This window comes from Petromyzon marinus, chromosome 18 (assembly GCF_048934315.1).
Source record: "Petromyzon marinus isolate PM22_M1 ecotype Great Lakes invasive population chromosome 18, UKy_Petmar_22M1.pri1.0, whole genome shotgun sequence".
Classification (NCBI taxonomy): Eukaryota; Metazoa; Chordata; class Hyperoartia; order Petromyzontiformes; family Petromyzontidae; genus Petromyzon; species Petromyzon marinus.
Window position 1 is genome coordinate 14,062,107 of NC_133684.1, and position 18,661 is coordinate 14,080,767.

The 18,661-nt window shown below is 51.4% G+C and overlaps 1 protein-coding gene across 5 annotated transcripts in view; it reads right to left on the bottom strand.

Annotated features, from left to right (window-relative positions):
- HERC2 (HECT and RLD domain containing E3 ubiquitin protein ligase 2) overlaps window positions 1-18,661 on the bottom strand; it is a 159,739-nt gene that overhangs the window by 90,832 nt on the left and 50,246 nt on the right. For 4 of the 5 annotated variants that reach the window (XM_032956770.2, XM_032956768.2, XM_032956767.2 and 1 more), the window contains exons 29-41: window positions 13,625-13,749; window positions 12,426-12,621; window positions 11,186-11,439; window positions 10,167-10,337; window positions 9,035-9,171; window positions 7,946-8,097; window positions 6,928-7,119; window positions 6,148-6,335; window positions 4,031-4,232; window positions 2,978-3,160; window positions 2,560-2,750; window positions 1,251-1,407; window positions 391-584 (exon numbers count right to left, since the gene is read on the bottom strand). In XM_032956770.2, the coding sequence (XP_032812661.2) occupies window positions 391-584; window positions 1,251-1,407; window positions 2,560-2,750; window positions 2,978-3,160; window positions 4,031-4,232; window positions 6,148-6,335; window positions 6,928-7,119; window positions 7,946-8,097; window positions 9,035-9,171; window positions 10,167-10,337; window positions 11,186-11,439; window positions 12,426-12,621; window positions 13,625-13,749 (2,342 nt within the window). The remainder of the gene's footprint in view (window positions 1-390; window positions 585-1,250; window positions 1,408-2,559; window positions 2,751-2,977; window positions 3,161-4,030; window positions 4,233-6,147; window positions 6,336-6,927; window positions 7,120-7,945; window positions 8,098-9,034; window positions 9,172-10,166; window positions 10,338-11,185; window positions 11,440-12,425; window positions 12,622-13,624; window positions 13,750-18,661) is intronic. The other variant, XM_032956769.2, reaches the window with a different exon arrangement.

Genomic DNA, 18,661 nt, shown 5'->3' on the forward strand with positions numbered 1-18,661 from the left:
CTCTCAAAGCGCTCTGCACGAGATCAGCAACTTGAGTCGCAATGCACCTCCGATGAGCACGGTTGGCTATGTACGGTGCAAAATAAGTTTAACATACATGTGTACGTACATGGGCATTCCCCCAGTGGCAGCTGTCCCTGTGGGCACAAGGTGACTCATGGCCTGCCAGTCGGGGGCAGTGGTTGCCGCTCTGTCATCCCAATTGAGTAAAACTTGCGGGGTAATTTTTCGAATTTGGAAAGAGGCACAGAACAGCTGACTCGGTTCGAATGACATCAAAAGATGTTTAACATCCGCCGGGAAGCCGACAACGCGTATCTTGCGGTCAGTGCACCCGCAGCAATCACTGGGGGTGGCATGGCAGGCAGTCCAAGGGAGGGAACCGCCCACCTTATGAGGCGCGGCTCCCATGAGGTGACGCAGGCAGCCCAGGTGCGCCTCCAGGTGCTGGTTGATCAGCGGGCTCCAGCGGGGCAGCGCGTGCAGCACCCGCAGCAGCGTCACCGTCTCCTCGGCCAGCGTGCTGCTACACGATGCCGTCAGCGACGCCTGCGGGCGGCCCCTCCGGTTGCGGCAGGTGCCGTCTGCAGGGCGGGCACACGCAGGGGGTCAGCGCAAGCTGCGTCCGGGATTAGCTATGGCCACGTAGGACCATTACCAACCCAAACATTGAATACGATGAGACAAAAGTTACGTCTAGATCAGCGTACTTCACTAATGTTCAGAGGGGGGCCACTATCGCCGATAAGACATTTGAAACCATCGGTTTGACAGCAGCAGGACAATGATGGGATGTTTTCACATCTGTGTATTGTCGGGGGCAGTACTTCAGGGGCCGCACTAAAGGCCACCAGTGAAGAATACTGGTCTATAGAAATGAAATGGTCAGGCATGATGCTATAAAAACCAAACGTTCAGCTACCAGATGCAAAAATCATTGACGTGTGTGCATCTGGATGAAACTCAAGCGCTCAGCGGTAGAGGGAGCTGCTCACAAAAAGTTGCAAGTTCCAATCCTGGTCGGGGATTGACCGAGCCCATTCACCTCTCTGGGGTCAATAAAAAGAGAAGCACTTTGCGGGGAAATCAACAGCAGTTGTCCTACCATAGGAATGTGGAATGGTTACCACTGGCTCAGGGCTGTAAACGGGAGATGAGCACCAATGCCTCAAAGCTTCTTTGAGTGGGAAACCGCTCCGCTCTGACCGGAAGAGCGGTGGGGGAGCCGGGGGTCTATGGCGTCCACACACCTCGCACCGACAGGCTGTCGGACGAGCAGGAGCTCAGCAGGTTTCCCAGCATGAGGAAGAGGCGCTCCAGCAGGGCCTTCATCTCCTGCGCACGCTCGCTACCACCGCTGCCGCTCCAGGAGGGCAGCACAGCCCTCAGCAAACGCAGCGCCAGGATCTGAAACGAGATCCGCGTGCTCGCTCTCACGCCGCCGCCGCCCATTGCTGGACCTCCACTGCGAGGCGGACAGGCTCCCCCCCCCCCCCCCAGCGTGGCGGGGGAGGGCACGCGTCACAGCGGTGAGCCGACCGTAACGGGCATGCGTCACAGCGGTGAGCCAGCTGTAACTGATACACATATAGAGGTGAGCCGACTGTAATGGGCATGCATGTGGTCTTATCGCCTGATCTATGGCCAATTCCATTCATGAGTGTTTTATACATGTGGGCGGAAACACAAAAATGCATCTTTCGAGAGCTCGCTCAGTAGGGAATTCCCGAGCGTACCGCTCCCTCTTCTCAACAGTTCCAGACTCAGGGAATGCAATTTGGGATTCGTGAGAAATAGACCCTGAAGAGGCGTTACTCAGGGGGGAAAGAAAGAGCTGTGATGTCATTTCCAGGTCAATCCGCAAAGTGTTTTTTGTGTCCAAAACATCAAGCGGCCAGCAATAAACAGCACGAAAAATGTTATAATAGACGAGAGTTGACGCGTTTGTTGAAATATAAGAGTTTGAGAAATAGAAGATCGGAGGGAATTCCAAAGTCCAGCAGTGAGAAGGAAGCAGAAAGTGAAGTGTTGTGACCTGCAGTGTGGTGAGCAAGTGAGTGGATGAGTGAGTGAGAGGTCGAGTGAGTGGGTTAGTGAGTGGGTTGTTGAGTCCTACAGTGTGGTGAGCGAGTGAGTGGATGAGTGGGTGGGGTAAGTGAGAGGCCAAGTGAGTGGGTTAGTAAGTGGGTTTTTGTGTCCTGCAGCGTGATGGTTGAACAGTGTGGATGAGATGAAAGAGTCAGTCTGGCAGAGAGAGTCCTCAACACGGGAGGACGAATCAATGGGTGATGTTGATTGGAACAGAGACCATGGTAGTAGTAGTGAATGAAGTGTGTCTGCTGTTGTGGCATCACTCCCATAAATGCGTATACAACATCAGTGCAGTGATGTCACTTAAGTGCTAGGATGGAGAGGCAGACATTAGCAACATTAGTGAAACGTTAAAACCAGTGACTGACGGCCAGCAAGGTGAACGCACAACCGAGGCGATTCTCTACAACATGGGCCACGCTTCGTTTTCGAGTCTCATGGGAGGAGCGGTGCGACCGCGTGACGCACCTGCCGCTGCAGCGATCCCACGCCGCCTCCTCCGCCGCCGCGCTGCTCGACGAAGCGCAGCAGCAGCCCGATCCACTGCGCGGTGCTCAGCGCTCTGCACACGGCCCCCGAGAGGGCGATGCTGCGAGTGAAGCCGAGCGTGCCCCAGCGGAAGTGCTGCTCCCGAGCCACCAGGTCGCTCACAGAGACGGCTGCATGCGACAAAAGACAGAGGGGCGCGGGCACGCTCACAAGAGGAGTCTCCTCTCAGCCGCACCACGGGTCGCGAAGCGCTGCCAATCACCGATTAGAGGGCAGTCGCAGTCAACGCCGATCCCCAACCCCACGCCGTGACCCCATGCCGTGACCCCTCGCCGCGACCCCACGCCGTGATCCCACACCGTGACCCCACGACGCCGTGAGGCGAACGCGGACGAACCCTTCTTGTCGACGGTGCCGCTGTGGACGAGGCTGCGCAGAAGGCCGCACGTGGCGCGCACGGCGGGTCCCGGCATGGCGTCGGCGTGGATGCCCGTGCACAGCCCCAGGCACTGCAGCAGCCCAAGCGCGGAGCGGTAGAGCAGCGCCGTGGGGTGGCAGCTCTGCTCCAACGCATCCCCATCTGCAGCACAGCCGCAGGAGAGGGGCGAAGGTTAATCCGTCGACGCGGCCGGCACACGCACCAGTCAAACCGCCTCGCTAGAGCTGCTGACGAGGCAGACCGAGGCCACACCACATGCACAGGGAACAAGGACAACTGTAGATTATGGGATCCATAGGTGCAGCCTTCGTACCTGAGTTTGATTCCTCACTCATGCGCCTTTCTGTGTGGAGTGTGTATACACGCCCCCTGTTCTAAATGGGTTTCCTCCGGGTTCCCTGGTTTCCTTCCATAGCTAAAAACATACTATGCCATTAGAGTTGGCCAAGCATTCCAATGTAACAGGAGGCTTCTGAAAACGAGTCTTCAGACGATGTGGCTATCCTGGGTAAATAGGCGATCATTACGGTGGCTTTAGGGCAGTCGATTGACATCTATTTCGCTTGTCACGTATCACTATCAGACCTATCAACACTCTCGTATGCCTACTAGCACATAAAACATGGAAAAAAATTAGTTTTAAATACATTTGCAAGCAATCAACACCAAAGACACTTCACAACAATTAATTCAATATTTTACATTTTATTATAATGACATTGGTGGTGGCATTGGTTGTATTATTCGCGGTGGTGGCGATGTTAGCCGTAGTGGTGGTGATGCTAGCCGTAGTGATGGTGATAGTGGCGGTAGTGGTGATGTTAGCCGTAGTGGTGGTGGTGTTAGTGGTGATGTTAGCCATAGTGGTGGTGATGGTGAAGGTGCTTGTGATGGTGGTGGTAGTGGCAATGTTAGCCATAATGGTGGTGGTGATGGTGGTGGTGGTGATGGTGGAGGTGTTTGTGGTGGTCGTGGCGGCGGCGGTTGTGGTGGCAGTGGTGAGGAGGGTACAGGCACCAGTGTCTTCCTCCACGTCTGAGTCGTCCACGCTGGAGGGCTGGGCAGGTGCGGGCTGCTCGGCGAGCCGCAAGTCGTACTTCCCCTCCTTGCCCATGCGGTACGAGTTGGTGTTGCCCGTGTCCCACTGCACGCGGATCCAGCCGTCCTCGCCCAGCTCCCCGATCACGCGGCCTAGGCCAGGGGGCGGCCCATCCTGACAACACAACGAGGCCCCTGTCCTCACCTTCACGTCGTCGCGTTCACGAGAATCCTTACGACTTCCTGGGCTTTGGCCTTAAGATGCTTCCCTCTATCCCTCTCTCTCTCCTCTTGTATGGCAGTTGATAAGCAATTGACAAAATATCGTACCTGTACGTTAACTACCTCACCTGGTATACAGGAGTTTGTGGATTTGGATGTTCTCCTAGTGGTCACGTGTATTTTTATCCGGGTCCTCCGGTTTAGAATCAACATGCGTTTAGAGTATTTGGCTTAAATGATGACATCACCCTGCTACTCTATTTAAGACTGGGAGCAAGTGGAGGGCTTCACCATTCTGGCAAATTGCCTGATGATGCTGGATGTAATTACATGGACACTCACTCTCACAGACCTCACTATCTCACTCACTGCCGGTTCCCCTCTGCAGAAACATCGTAGCATACAAATAGGAACCATCCTGAAACATAACATAAAACATATTTGGTATTCTTTAGGTCTTTCGGTAAAGTCACGTAGAGAGGTTCAAAGATGATGATGACCGTTTGTGTTGCGATCGAAACGTCGTAGTTTTTTGTTATTTTCTTTGAACCTATCTACGTGACTTTACCAAAAGACCCAAAGAATATGAATCCCTGCAGTCACGAAAGCTTCAAGTCAAAAAATGTTTGATGTTCCGTGCAGTGCCAACATGGCACTAGCAGCCGCCACTCACATGCATACACATGCATGTGGACCACCGTGTATATGGATGTGAGAACCTAAGCACCTCTTTCGATTTAAAGCTTTCGTGGCTGCAGGGATTCATCTTCTTGGTTCTTTCAGTAAAGTCACGTAGAATTTAAATAAAATAATAAAAATGAAACATAATAAAATAAAAATTCTCACGACGTTTCAGCCACAACACAAGTAGCCTTCCTCAGGTGAAGAGATAGAACTGTCGGGAAGGCAGCGCTTCAGTGAACACAGCCAAGCTTTGGCCGCGTCTTTTAAGCTGGGTGGGAGGAGCAGTGCGCCTTGACCAAGGAGTTTACATATCAACAGAAGAATTTAGCATTGAAGCAGCTATGTTAATGTGTTGGATTAGCATGATGTTAAAGTCAGAAATTAGCATGTAACTGGGGGATTAGCATGATGTTAGTGTGAGGGATTAGCATGTAACTATGTCGGAACTATTTCGGAAAAAAGTCGCGGTTTCTTTTTTCTTTCTTTTCCCTTTTCAACGTTAGCACCACTGTGGTTAGCACCACGGAAAGCGACGAGCTTTGTTTAGACGGACGAGTCCATCTATGCTCGGAACAGAGGAGGGGGGAGAGAAGAAACAGCAACGATGCGCTGCTTGTCCGTCTAAACAAAGCTCGTCGCTTTCCGTGGTGCTAACCACAGTGGTGCTAATGTTGAAAAGAAAAAAGAAACCGCCACTTTTTTCCGCTGTCTTCCCGACAGTTCTATCTCTTCACCTGAGGAAGGCTACTTGTGTTGTGGCTGAAACGTCGTGAGAATTTTTATTTTATTATGTTTTATTTTTATTATTTTATTTCAATTCTATGTGACTTTACTGAAAGAACCAAGACGATAAGCACCTCTTGTCAAGCCACTGCTGAGTGTGGATCAGAGGGTTATTCGACCAAACTTCACCACGCTGGTTAGGGCGGGATGAATGTGGGGAGCATAGTTGTGGGAGCATAGTACAGCACAGCTATGTATTTTGCTGTACTGTCCTCTGTTGCCCACAACATAGCCCCACAGCAGCCTGTAACACCAATCCATCCTTGTCCTACTAAGGTTAGACCCTGCTCATGGTGGTGGTGACGATGATGGCTTTCCACAGCTACGACAATATCAGTCAACGATGACGACAACGGTGGGTAATGAGGATGAGGACGATGGGGAGAAGGCACCTCACAGACCTGGTCGCCCCACTTCCAGTCGACGCCGCGCATCACGCGCGTGCCGACCTTCATGGAGGCGGCTAGCTCGGGCCCGGTCACGGGCAGCGGAGCCTGGGCCGCCTCGCGCCGCGACTCCTCCAGTACGGCGGCCGAGGCACCCTGCAGGGACGGCTCTGCCGCCTCCTCACTGTTGTCCCACAGCGGCCCTGCATGGCACGCACCGTCACACCGCACGCACACACGCCGTCCATCACACCGCACGCATACGCGCCGTCCGTCACACCGTACGCATATGCGCCGTCCGTCACACCGTACGCACACGCCATCCATCACACCACACGCCATCCATCACACCACACGCCGTCCATCATACCGCACGCACACACGCCATCCGTCATACCGCACGCACACACGCCGTCCGTCATACCGCACGCACACACGCCATCCGTCACACCGCACACACACGCCACCACACCGTGCGCCATTATACAGAGCTCCTCTCCCACAGGGAGACTTCCACTGTGTTACGTTGTACACTGGGCGTGTTCACCTGTTTCCCAATATACCCCAAAACCCAAAAGTGTACCACTATAAACATCAATGGTGACCTCAGTGTGAATACACCCAGGATCTTTAGTGTCCACTTTATGGAAGCAGTACAATATCATAAGGTCTCACTGAATCAGCTAGCATCCTACTAGCCGTGAACCTCAGTTACAGCAACCGAGCCCAGCGAGCCTGCCGTGTGGGATCTCTTCGAGCGCTCGTGATGTGCAGCATCTCCGCACCGCCCTGTACCTATGAGGCGCAGCAGCGTCTGCGTGAGGGCAAGGATGCCCGAGTTGAGCAGAAGGCCCAGGCTGTTGGCACGGTGCTCCGATGTCAGCATGCCCAGCATGACCAACAGGAAGCGAGCCTGCGGCACTAGGCCCAGGCTGGGCCCCGATGGGTTCTCATTCGTCATGGTCATGAGGGGCGCTGGCTGGATTCCTGGAAATAAAAAATGAACTGGTGTGATTATCAAACGTTAAAACATAACTATAAGAGTACACAAAAGTAGCATGGAATTTATACTTAAATACTTTAAAAGTCAAAATGCGGTTTGGCATCACATGTACATTCACTTTATGAATTTCAGCAGTTCAGATGCAGATGAGAAGAGGAAGAAATTGATAGATTCGTTGCATTTACTGCGCAATTGTTTGCACTTTATATGATCGAGAAAAATTAGCCTGTATCCAGGGTCACAGATGAAGGAAGGTTCATACTCTCCAATAGTGATAATATTTCTAAATCAAGACATTTTGAACGGCATTTTGCAATGCCGAAGATTATCATCTACGTGTAAAATAAATATCGTAGTATGTCCGTGCTTGCCTGGCCGAGATAGCCACTGTGACTCCTTCATGACAAAGCAAGAGAATTTCAACGTGACCACATGGGGGGGGGATGTCTCCTTCAGAAGGCCAAATGCTAACTATGGACACTGGTGGAACCATAACAAAGACAAAGATCCCCCATACAGCCTTTACAGACGTTTGGGGCAAGTGCTGTTAAGCGAGCACCCATGAAGGCCGGCACGGTAGACGAGGGAGTGGGTAGCCAGCACCACGCCCGACCGCCTTTGTCTCCCTAATGGCGATGGTTACACAATACATTTGAAGCTGAGTCGACCTAGGGGTTCCCAGGAGCAGTTCAGATATTCGTCACTGGTCTTGACCGTGAGCGGGAATCGAACTCGTGTCACCAGTGCACTACGCTACCGCTCCCCAGCGCACACAACACACAATTAGGTGTCAAGCCGTGAAACCCCAACCTGAGTTTTTGAATTTGCTGTCTGCGTCCAGAACGATACTGCGGATGTTGTCGATGGCCCAGCTGTGGACCTTGCTGAAGGTGACTTCCAGGAGGATGCGACTGAACGGCGGAGTGAGGTCCACGTCTCGGAGGCAGTCAGAGAATAGAGTGCTGTGAACACACCAACACACCAACGCACACACGGCCAGGCAGCAACAACAGCCGTCATCCACCACGAAGTCGCGGGGATGTCACCACGGCGCTTGTGCGAGACACCACACACACACACACCATCTTACAAAAATCACAATTGCAGTGCAGTTGCAAACCAGTGCTCCCGAGGAATATTCTGCATCTTAAAAGGAAAGGTATTCAATACAATCTAGATTTGAAGATTTCATGCCTGCAGGGATCCATACGCTTTGGTTCTTTTGGTAAAGTCACGTAGGTATAAATAAAATAAATCACGATGATTCGGGCGCAACAGAAGCGTCCGTCATCAGGTGTTACCAAAAAGATTTCCAAAATCTTAAACAAACACAAGATCCAGGTCCGATTCAATACAGTACACAAAATCCGTGATCTAATCCCATCTGTGAAGGATGTCATTCCTAACATGCAATATCCTGGAGTCTACAAACTAAGTTGAGTATTCAATACAACAGAGGTGTGGATTACAGGATTGATATACATGTATTTTAACAGTTGCTGAGCACAGGCCCAAAGACCAAAATGGTTAAGCAGCCAGCAAGAAACCGCATTATCAACGTTGTAACAGATAGGAGTTAACACGTATCATGAATTGAGCAAATTTATTATAAGAGCTTGGGAAAAGAGACGATGGGATAGAACTCCAGAGTGGAGCAGTGCGAGCGAAGAAGTAGACAGAGAAGTGGTGACCTGCAGCGTGGTGGTTAAACACGGTGTGGGACAGGATGACATTTTTGCTGCTCCTCGCGATCATGTGACTAAACATCAACATTCCTCAACAGCTCGTCACAGTAGCTCTCGTGACTCTCTATCTCGGTACCTAATGAGGGAAAAGCGGTGACCGGTGAACCGTCATCGTTGCAGCAACGACAGGGGGGAGGGGGGGTGTCGGCCCTACCGGCGCGGGGCCCCCTCGGGGAGCAGACGTTGCCAGCCACACAGCACCGCGTAGCGCACGGATGGTAGTAGCGCGCGGCGCGACACGAGCCGGATGATGGCCTCCACGCCCTCCAGACGAACCTCCGCGCGCTCCATCTGCACGACATAATGGGGGACAACTAACGGAGAGCACGAGCCCGCACAAGCGGGGAAAATCCACCACCTGGCACTGAGGAGCGGTGCCAGGTTGCAGAGAGCCTCACGCATGATCTCACAGGGTCAGGATCTGGCTCTGTAGGGTGGCGGCACATTGGTAACACTTATGCCTCACACCAAGAAGGACCTCAGTTCGATTTACAATCCAGGCACCTCTCTGTGTGGTGTTTCTACGTTCTCCCCCTGTTCTGCATGGGTTTCAACCGGGTTCTCCAGTTGCCTCCCATGGCTGAAAAAAAAACCCACAATGTAACCGGTTATTAGCCTAACATTCCAATGCAAAAAAAATCTGCAAATGAATCACTCTTAGAGCAGAGACCACGTTACTGAAGGAGCTAACAAGAGCAGCAATACTGAGTAGCAGTAGCAGACACACTGAGAGCTCAGCATTATTTCATTGTTACCAGCTTGCTGCACATGTAAAGATGTGTAGGGTAAACATAATAATTTTACCTGCTTAACTGAGAATAGAAGGGAGCTGCTGTGGTGCACTGGACTTATAATCCCGTTAGATTCTGATCTTGCCAGGATGGTAGCACTGTCTACCTCTTCCCTATTCATACTTTCCTGTTCCGAAACATCTGCAAGTTGGACGGTGGGTGTCCCATTCACCGCTGAATCCCGGAACGCTCAAGCAATTCAGCATTAATTTTGTAAGAGAGGCGTAGCTTCGTTGTTTTTAAAGACATTGTATGCACCGCAGACAACTATAGCGACACGAACACTCTATGACAGCTGGCGCCAAACTTGTGGGAGCCTCGGTACATTTTCCGACCTGAAGACGTACCGATGAAGTTATTTTATTTTTCTTACGTGTACGTCATCAGAATGGGAAAAGATTAAAATGCCACTGGAAATGGTTTACCGCGTTGGGAGAAGCCCCGCCCCCCACCCCGAGGAAGAACATTTCGGCGGTGCGCCTACTGTGTACCAACCTGCTTGAGGAGACAGCGCCGGAGCTTCTCCACGTCCATGGGCTGCTCCTTCAGCACCAGCTCCACCACCTTCCCCATCAGCAGGGCCTGGTCGCTGGCTCCCAGCGCCTGCTGCTGTGGCACCGCCCAGCGCTGCCTTGGCGGGCCCGGAGTGAGCACCTCGCCCTTGTCCTAGAGATGGTGGTACAGTGCTCACATGGTCGGCGGTGGCCGTGATGGTGCATGATGGGTGGATCACCCAGATATATGTTTATTTTTTTTACCAGGAAAGCCCCACTGAGCTACGTAGGTCTTTTCAGAAGCGACGTGACTATCACGAAGTGGCTTATCACGTGGAAATTTATAGCAGCCAAATACTCTAAACGCATGTTTATAAATGTGGAAGGAAAAACCGAAGGACATGGAGAAAAATCCACACGACCACGGGAAGAACATGCAAACTTCAAATATACAGGGCATCAGGGTTGGGATCGAACCGACTACCTCCTGTATACCAGGCGAGGTAGTTAACATCTCACCATGGTGTACTCCTACATTTTATGCAGAGGTATAACAAAGGTTTGCTTGGAATCTGGGTGTAGGGGTAGGTAATGAGTTAATGGGAGAAATGAGGAATCACATTCCCTGGGCCATCACCAGCAGAATAAATAAGCAGACAATACACCTCCTTCACATATCTGGACCTCCACATAAAACACACAACTATGTTTGTACACGCCCATCAGCCACACGGCCTTCTGAGAGTGCATAATTTCAGCAGCACCGGTTCAATATGAAGCGTTTCATCAGCTGAGTCAGGCTCGCTTGAATCAATGATGTTGAACTGCCAGATGTTTATGGACAAGGAGCCCTCTGTTAGATATGGGTCTCAGTTTGACGGAGAAATATACAATACACAGTGCAACATAACCATTGGCGCCACTGAGAAAGGGTGGTCTCATTCCCAAGCGTCTTGGGTATCCGCCCAACCGAGAGCAAGAGTCCAACACGTGTGGCGGTGAACGCGTGGGGATTGGTACCCTGGCAGCGAACGCAGCGGCGTGGTCAGACAACGAGGCCAGGGGGAGGGCCTGCAAGGATGTGGGTGCCACTTCCCAGACAGCCCCTGGGAACTCCAGCCGCCCTTCCCCCAGGCCCCCCTCCTCCTCCTTCGGCTCCTCCTCTTTGGGAGCGCCTTCCTTCGGCTCCTCCTCCTTGGGCTCCTCCTCCTTGGGCTCCTCCTCCTTGGGCTCCTCCAGCTTGGGTTCCTCCTCATCCACAGACTTCTTGGAAACTGAATCGTGGACAAGCCAGCCGGGTAAGCCAAGTCAATGTAGTTGGATATTCAAATCAATTACATGCCGATTACACTCTGACTAAACACCGACAAAATTAGCTGCGTATTTTATAATGACTGCAGGAGGCAGATCATAACATTCAACACCAGGCACCTCTTTTTTGCTTAGTGGTGGGTGACTGCCTAGATTTTAATTCAGGATCCCAGCGTCACTCTTCCAGTACTTAAATCGTGGGCATTAACCCTGTCAATACTGCATCCTACTCACCATTACGCCAATAAAATCCTTTTCAAGAATACCAAGTGAGAGCCTGCAAAGTGATTTTTTTTATTGTTATACAACAGAACTCGTGGCTCTGCCATGACCATGCCGCACAACGTAGAACACTCAACTCTGTGGGCCCAAGACACGAGGCTGCATGTAGATATGTTGAACTTATTTTGTGCATCGTACTTAGCCAACCACGCGAATGGGGAGGTTCTCATCCTTTCTGGACTCACGGCCTTACGGACCGTGGACCGTACGTTGAGGCCCACTGGCCTGGCCAAGTGGCAAAATTCAACAACGAATTTTCTCCCCTACGTCTCTTGGAAACCGCCCCTCCAATTAGCATGGTTGGCTATGTACGGTGCGAAAAAAGTTCAACATACTCTTTAAAAAACTATCAAACTAAACTTTTTTTTGTATCTTACCAGGTAAGGCCCCCTGAGCTATATAGCTTTTTTTCAGAAGCGACCTGGCCACAAATAATAGCTCAACGAAGTGGCTTATCATGTGAAAAATTACAGCAGCCAATCACTCTAAATGCACATTTCTAAATGTGGAGGCAAAAACCGGAGGACCTAGGATAAAAATCCATGCAAACGCGGGGAGAGATAACATGCAAACTCTAAATATACAGCAGGCGTCAGGGTCGGGATCGAACCCGTGACTTCCTGTATTACAGGCTAGATAGTTAACATCTCGCCACCACAGCGCTTACCGGTCTGCGCACGCCTCTGCCGGATGAGCGTCTGCACGATCTTGCGCCAGCGTGACAGCGAGCCCAGCAGCTGCACGCGCGATGTGACCGACAGCTCGGTGCTGACGGCTGGGCGCAGCTCGTTGAAGACGAAGCGGCAGCGCTCGGTGACCGGCGCGCACACCTCCTTGTAGGAGCGGCCCTGCTCCTGGTGCGTCTGGAGAGAGGCGTGGAGTGAGGGGTCAGCTCTCACATCAACGCACTTCACTTAACCCGGACCGGGAGAGAACCCAATGCGAAACACAGCTTGAATGATGATCCAGCGCTTACCGGATTCGCTCCAGCAACCCGCTCACCGGCGGTTCAGTCGCCTTCCTCATCAATCTTCCATTGTTATAAGAGTAGGTACTGTTCCAGAGACCTTTCCTTCCTTGATTCCGCCACCCATGTTGAGGAATCGTTCTACCATGTTACGTCCGTTCTGAGTTCAAACACTGCACTGCAGGTCACCTCACTTGTCGTTCTGCTTATTCCCTCGCACTGCCCCACTTCAGAATTCCCTCCAATCACCTCTTTTCCCAAGGCTCTTAAAACCTTGCTCAATTAAATAAACGTATTACACTGTAATCTATTATAACCCTGATAGTGCTGCTGTTTGTTGCTGGCTGCATTATGTTTTGGGCCTGTGCTCAGTAACTGTGTTCAATAGCAAAACAATCACACTGATATGCTTTCCTCTGACAATTTGTGGAGCCAATTCACTGGTTTGTGATAAGACTTCCCACACAACTCTTAAAACTCTGCGATGTAATGTCGCTTCCACTCAATCCTAAGTGGCCAATAAATCCGAGGATCTCAAACAGGGCTCATGAGCCTCCTTTGTGACCATTTGTCTTTGATTTGGGGAAGGATCTGCCAAAAGGCAATAAGCGTGCAGAGTGCCAGACAGTTCATGATGTCAGGCAGATGAGGTCAGCACTGGATATACAGGCTGGCAATGGATATGGCTGCTGTCCTTCAGCTGGTGTCACTTCCACTGACAGTTTCGACTGTGTATTGTAAGGTCCTGGTGCTCATATTCGAAGCTATAACATAACTCAGAGAGGGCCCACTAAGTGACAAGGCAGAAAAAGCTGCTGCCTCTTGTGTCTGCAATTTATCTCAAGAATAATGCTCCTGTCACTTGTCATCGGTGTGAGAAGGTGGATGGAAGGACTTGCCTTGATAAGCGTACACTTCGCCTGGTACACCGCCCTGCACACATCCACCAGGGGCTTGGGAAGCCTCGCCGCTTTGCTCGGGTCTGACGTGGGAAGTTGCTCGATCACCGACAGAGCCATGTGTCCTGTGACAAGCCACATTGCTAATCAGGCGAGGGATGAGGCACAGTTTGTGACACAAACGAGCAGTGGGCAGTGCTCACGCCATTGCCTGCCCTAAGCCCCGGCGCCGGGAGGAAATTCCATTTTCCTGGGAAGGGTACAGTTCACCTTGAGACAACTGCTGTTGAATTCAACAAAGTGGTACTTATTTTTTCAACCCCAGGGGGGATGATGGGCTGAGTCGAACCCCAATCTGGATTTGAACTTGCAACCGTACAGTTATGAGTCAAGCATTGTGCTAGAGCATCACAAAAACAAGGAACACGACGTTAGCAAGGTGTGAAGGTTCGGCTGAAGGTAAAAGGTCAATCATTCTGGAATAATAATGTCTATACCAGCAGCTGCGTTTAAATTCAACTGCGGCTGTCTCAGCAACCTTGCTCACTAAATAGTCAAGGTACAATAAACAAAGGGAACTTTTTTTATGTCGTTGATACCGAGAATTACATAAAACTATATCACCCCGACTACAGAAACCTGGCAAGGCCCTCCTGAAAAAAAGTGCAATAAACTAGCAGTTTAACACGTGAGCTTTCATGACCAATATTATCTTACCTATAAAAGGCATTCTTTGTCTGTCTGTCCGTCCGTCTGTGTGTGGCCGACACTTGCGAGGGATTTGCCTCGCGAACCGTGGGGTTTACGTATAAAAAAAAAAGTACCCAGGTAGAACGGCATAAGCCCCGTGGTGAGCCAGCGCTATTCCGATTTCGTGTCCGTCACCTTTAAAGTACTTTAATTAGCCATAAAGTGCAGTTTGTTGTTAGTTATTTATTATTTGTGCCTCCCAGCACGGCAATGTACGCATCTGCGCATGCGCGCCCCCTAGCGACATGCCCGCGTTCGGTGGGGGGGGAGGAAATTCTCATTTGCGTTAAAAATGCAACCAAAAAAACACACAAGACCTCAGTCTTGTGTGTTTTTTTGGTTGCATTTTTAAAGTGTGATTTCCTCTTCTCCCACCCCAATGTGTGCAATTACTACTATAGGGTGAGTAGATACTAATATTATAGAGCTTACGTACTATTACTGTAGAGCGGGCGGGGGGATTGTGGGGGGAGTAGCGGCCCAGCCCCAGCCTGCCAAGGTGCCACCTCAGCCGGCTGGCCAATCTAGGCGAGGCCGGGGGCTCTGCACGGGACTAGGCCTCACCACTACACTCTGTGAAGTGAGAGTATAATAGTGTATATCGACTCTATAATAGTAGAGTCCGTATATACAACTATAGAGTGGGTAGATACTGCTGTAGAGTAGTTTGTAGCTACTGTAGAGCAGCTGGTGGAGGGGAGGCGGTATAGCAGCTCAGCCTGCCAAGGTGCCACCTCGGCCGGCTGGGCAATCTAGGCGAGGCCGGGGGCTCTGCACGGGACTAGGCCTCACCACGGCACTGTTAAGTAGGTACTATTTTCTTGCTTCTTTCGCTAAACTCACGTAGATAGAAAACTAATATAAAAAAATTAAGTTAGCAAGTATTAAAATAATAATGTATGTGTCTAAGTCCATGTGTGCATGTGAGTCAATGTGCGTTTGTGTCGATGTGTCTGTGGGTGAGTTGATGTGTGTATGCGAGTCGATGTGTGTAAGTCGATGTGTGTGTGAGTCGATGTGTGTGTGTGAGTCGATGTGTGTCTGTGTGAGTCGATGTGTGTGTGTATGTGAGTCGATGTGTGTGTGTGTGTGTGTATATAAGTCGTCCGGCAAAATCAACCCCCTCCCTCCTTGTGGTGCCGGATGGCAATGCTGTGATGGGTAGTGCCGTGGGGGAAGGCCAATTTAAATTGGTCTTTCCCCTCATGGCGTTTTTGTAACCACCAAAGCGGCCAAATGGGGGCTCTGGATGGGTGCGAGGGGCTGGTAACCCATCCACCTTCAATTAATTACCACTAAAACACGAATGAAAAATGTAATTGATAAGCTTGTGCTGGAGGCCCCCGGGGGGACAGGCGTCTATGACGTCTCCTGGCCAAACCCCATTTGGCAGAGCCAGGGGACTGAATCCTTACCCTCGGGCTCCTCTAGAAACAAAAAACCACTACGTGTGGCCACGTGTAATGTTCGAACGCTCGCTGCGGAGTAGAGGTTGCCACTCCTCTGTCGGGAGCTGGACCAGTACCGCCTGGATCTCTGTAGTATTCAGGAGGTCTGATGGACCGGCTCTGGCTCCTGCCACCATGAGGGGTGGACAGTCCTCTTCTCGGGGCAGGAGACTGCCAAACAATGGGGAGTGGCTCTTCTTCTAAACAAAAGAATGAAGGGGGCGTGGGAGCGTGGCGGTGAGGCGTGGGAAGCTGTAAGCCCCAGGCTACTTTGGGCTTGCCTCCCATCAACCAGAGGCGAGGAATGGTGGTCGTGGTTACTTATGCTCCCACCGAGGAGGGATGCAGGCAAAGCCAATGAGTCAGATGCCTTCTATGACCTCCTGTCACAGGTGCTAGCTAAAGTGGCCCCTCGGGACAGAGTCATCTTGTTGGGTAACTTCAATGCACGAGTTGGTCATGATGCTGGCACCTGGTCTGGAGTAATTGGAAGGCATGCGCCAGATCAGCTCAATAACAACAGCAGGAGGCTGCTAGATTTTTGTGCAGCCCATGGGCTTGTAATTACCAACATGCTGCTCCTGCATCGGCGCATCCACACATCATGGATGCATGCCGGGTCCAAGCAAGAACATCTGCTGGACCACATAGTGACAGAACAACGGATGCGGGCCCATGTCCTTGACACTAGGACCTAACGTGGAGCTGATTTGCCCACTGACCATCGACTTGTCATCTGTAAGATGCACCTGACATTCTTCCACTCCGGTGGTGGGTGTACACCCAGGACCCCATTCAAACCCTTAGTGGTATGGTCTTAGCTAGCTGATGAAAGTGGCAAGCGAGAATTTCATCATCGCTTGCAGCTGGGGTTGGCATCGTCCTCCTGATGCAGAGGGGAAATAGGCGAGGTTCAGGACTGTGACTGAGGTAGCTGCAATGGCTGCTTTGGGTACGCGGTCCAGACCTCCCCAGAGATCCCTGGCTGACAGAGGCGGTGTTCAGGCTGGCTGAGAAAAAGCGACAGGCCCACTCTCATCGGCTACAGCATCCCACGTCGGAGAATGAGGAGGCTTACCGCAGCCTTCGCTCGGAGGTTCGGAGAGCCGTGAGGCACTGCAAGGATGGGTGGTGGTCGCGGGTTGCTGAGGAGATGCCTCAATGGCCCGCGATCACAAATCGCTCTTTAATTCTCTCCCAACCGAAATGCTGAGGGAGGATGGCGTTTGTGCACAGACTGCCGAATATGACATCATGACAACAAATTTTGATTTAAAGCTTTCGTGACTGCACTGATTCATATTCTTGGTTCTTTCGGTAAAGTCACGTTGAAGGGAAAAAATAAAATAATAAAATATATTTTATTATAATAAAATAATAAAATATATTTTATTGTTTCCCTTCAACGTGACTTTACCGAAAGAACCAAGAATATCATGACAACAGTCTGGACCACTGGACGGGTTCCGCAGGATTGGACTGTAATAACTACAGGGGCATCTCACCCCTCAGTGTGCCGGGAAAGGTCCTGGCAAGGATTATTCAACATCGCCTTGCCAGGCACGCTGAGGAGAGGCTTGCGGAGCCCCAATGCGGTTTCAGGAAAGGGCGGTCCTGCACAGATGCCATATTTTCTGTCCGTCTGCTACAGCAGAGGTGTAGGGAATTCCAACAAGACCTACATCTCTGCTTTATTGACCTGGTCAAGGCCTATGATGCCATCAGTAGGCCTGGGCTCTGAGTTGTTCTTCGTGCTTTTGGAGTCCCTGACCCTCTGCTCACGATCATTAAGGACCTTCATGTTGGTGAGCGGGCCCGGGTAAAACTACGTGGCCGGGAGTCAGAGCCATTCCCTGTACAGCTTGGGGTGCGACAGGGATGTCCTCTGGCTCCCACATTATTTAACATCTATATTGACCACGTAGTTTGTGAAGCCTTCAATAGCTGTATCGGGGGAATCTCCATTTGGTACAGATATAATGGGAGGCTGATCGATGCCCGGGTGCGGTCAAGGGATGGCTCCCTATTGCTCAACCACGTTATGTATGCCGATCATTTGTTAATAGCTGCTCATTCAGAATAGGAGTTGGAGACGCTGCTGCTGAGAATGGAGCGTGCCACTAAGAGATGAGGCCTTACCATCAGCCCCACCAAAACTAAGCACCTGCCTGGGTATTTTGTACCATCGGACACTCCACCCCCACAACTCCCAATCGGTGATGGGGCAGTTGTGGAGAGAGTGGAGAGTTTCCCATACCTGGGCAGCGTGCTTATGACCGGCTCCAGTTTAACAGCAGAGATCTCACTCCAAATCAGTCGAGCGGCAATATCTTTTCATCGGCTGCGTAACGCTGTGTGGAAGCTACCTCGTCTGTCGCTCCGCACTAAGCTTCAGGTCTTCTCGGCCACGGTCATTCCCTCCCTTCTCTACGCTTGTGAAACGTGGACCCCCCTAATAGAACATCTTCGCCGGTTAGAAACATTTAGGCTAGCCTGCCTACGATTCATCCTGGGTTTAACCAGGCTGGATTGTGTGAGGAGCTCACAAATCTTTGAAAGATCTGGGCACGGTCCCATCAGTGAGCTCCTCCAGCAGGCAAGGCTGCGTTGGCTGGGTCATGTAGCCCGCATGCCCAGCCACCGCATGCCGAAACAGCTTTTGTTCGGCCGGATCGAGGGGGCTAAACGGGTGCGGCACGGGCTAGAGAAGAGATAGAGTGATGTGGTACAGGAGGACGTGGAGCTGAGTGGGAGGCTCGTGAACGACGCTGCTGGGCAGTTGGAGGCAGTCGCCCTCCAACAACAACAGAGGGCGGAGGAGCGACGCTCACAACAACGA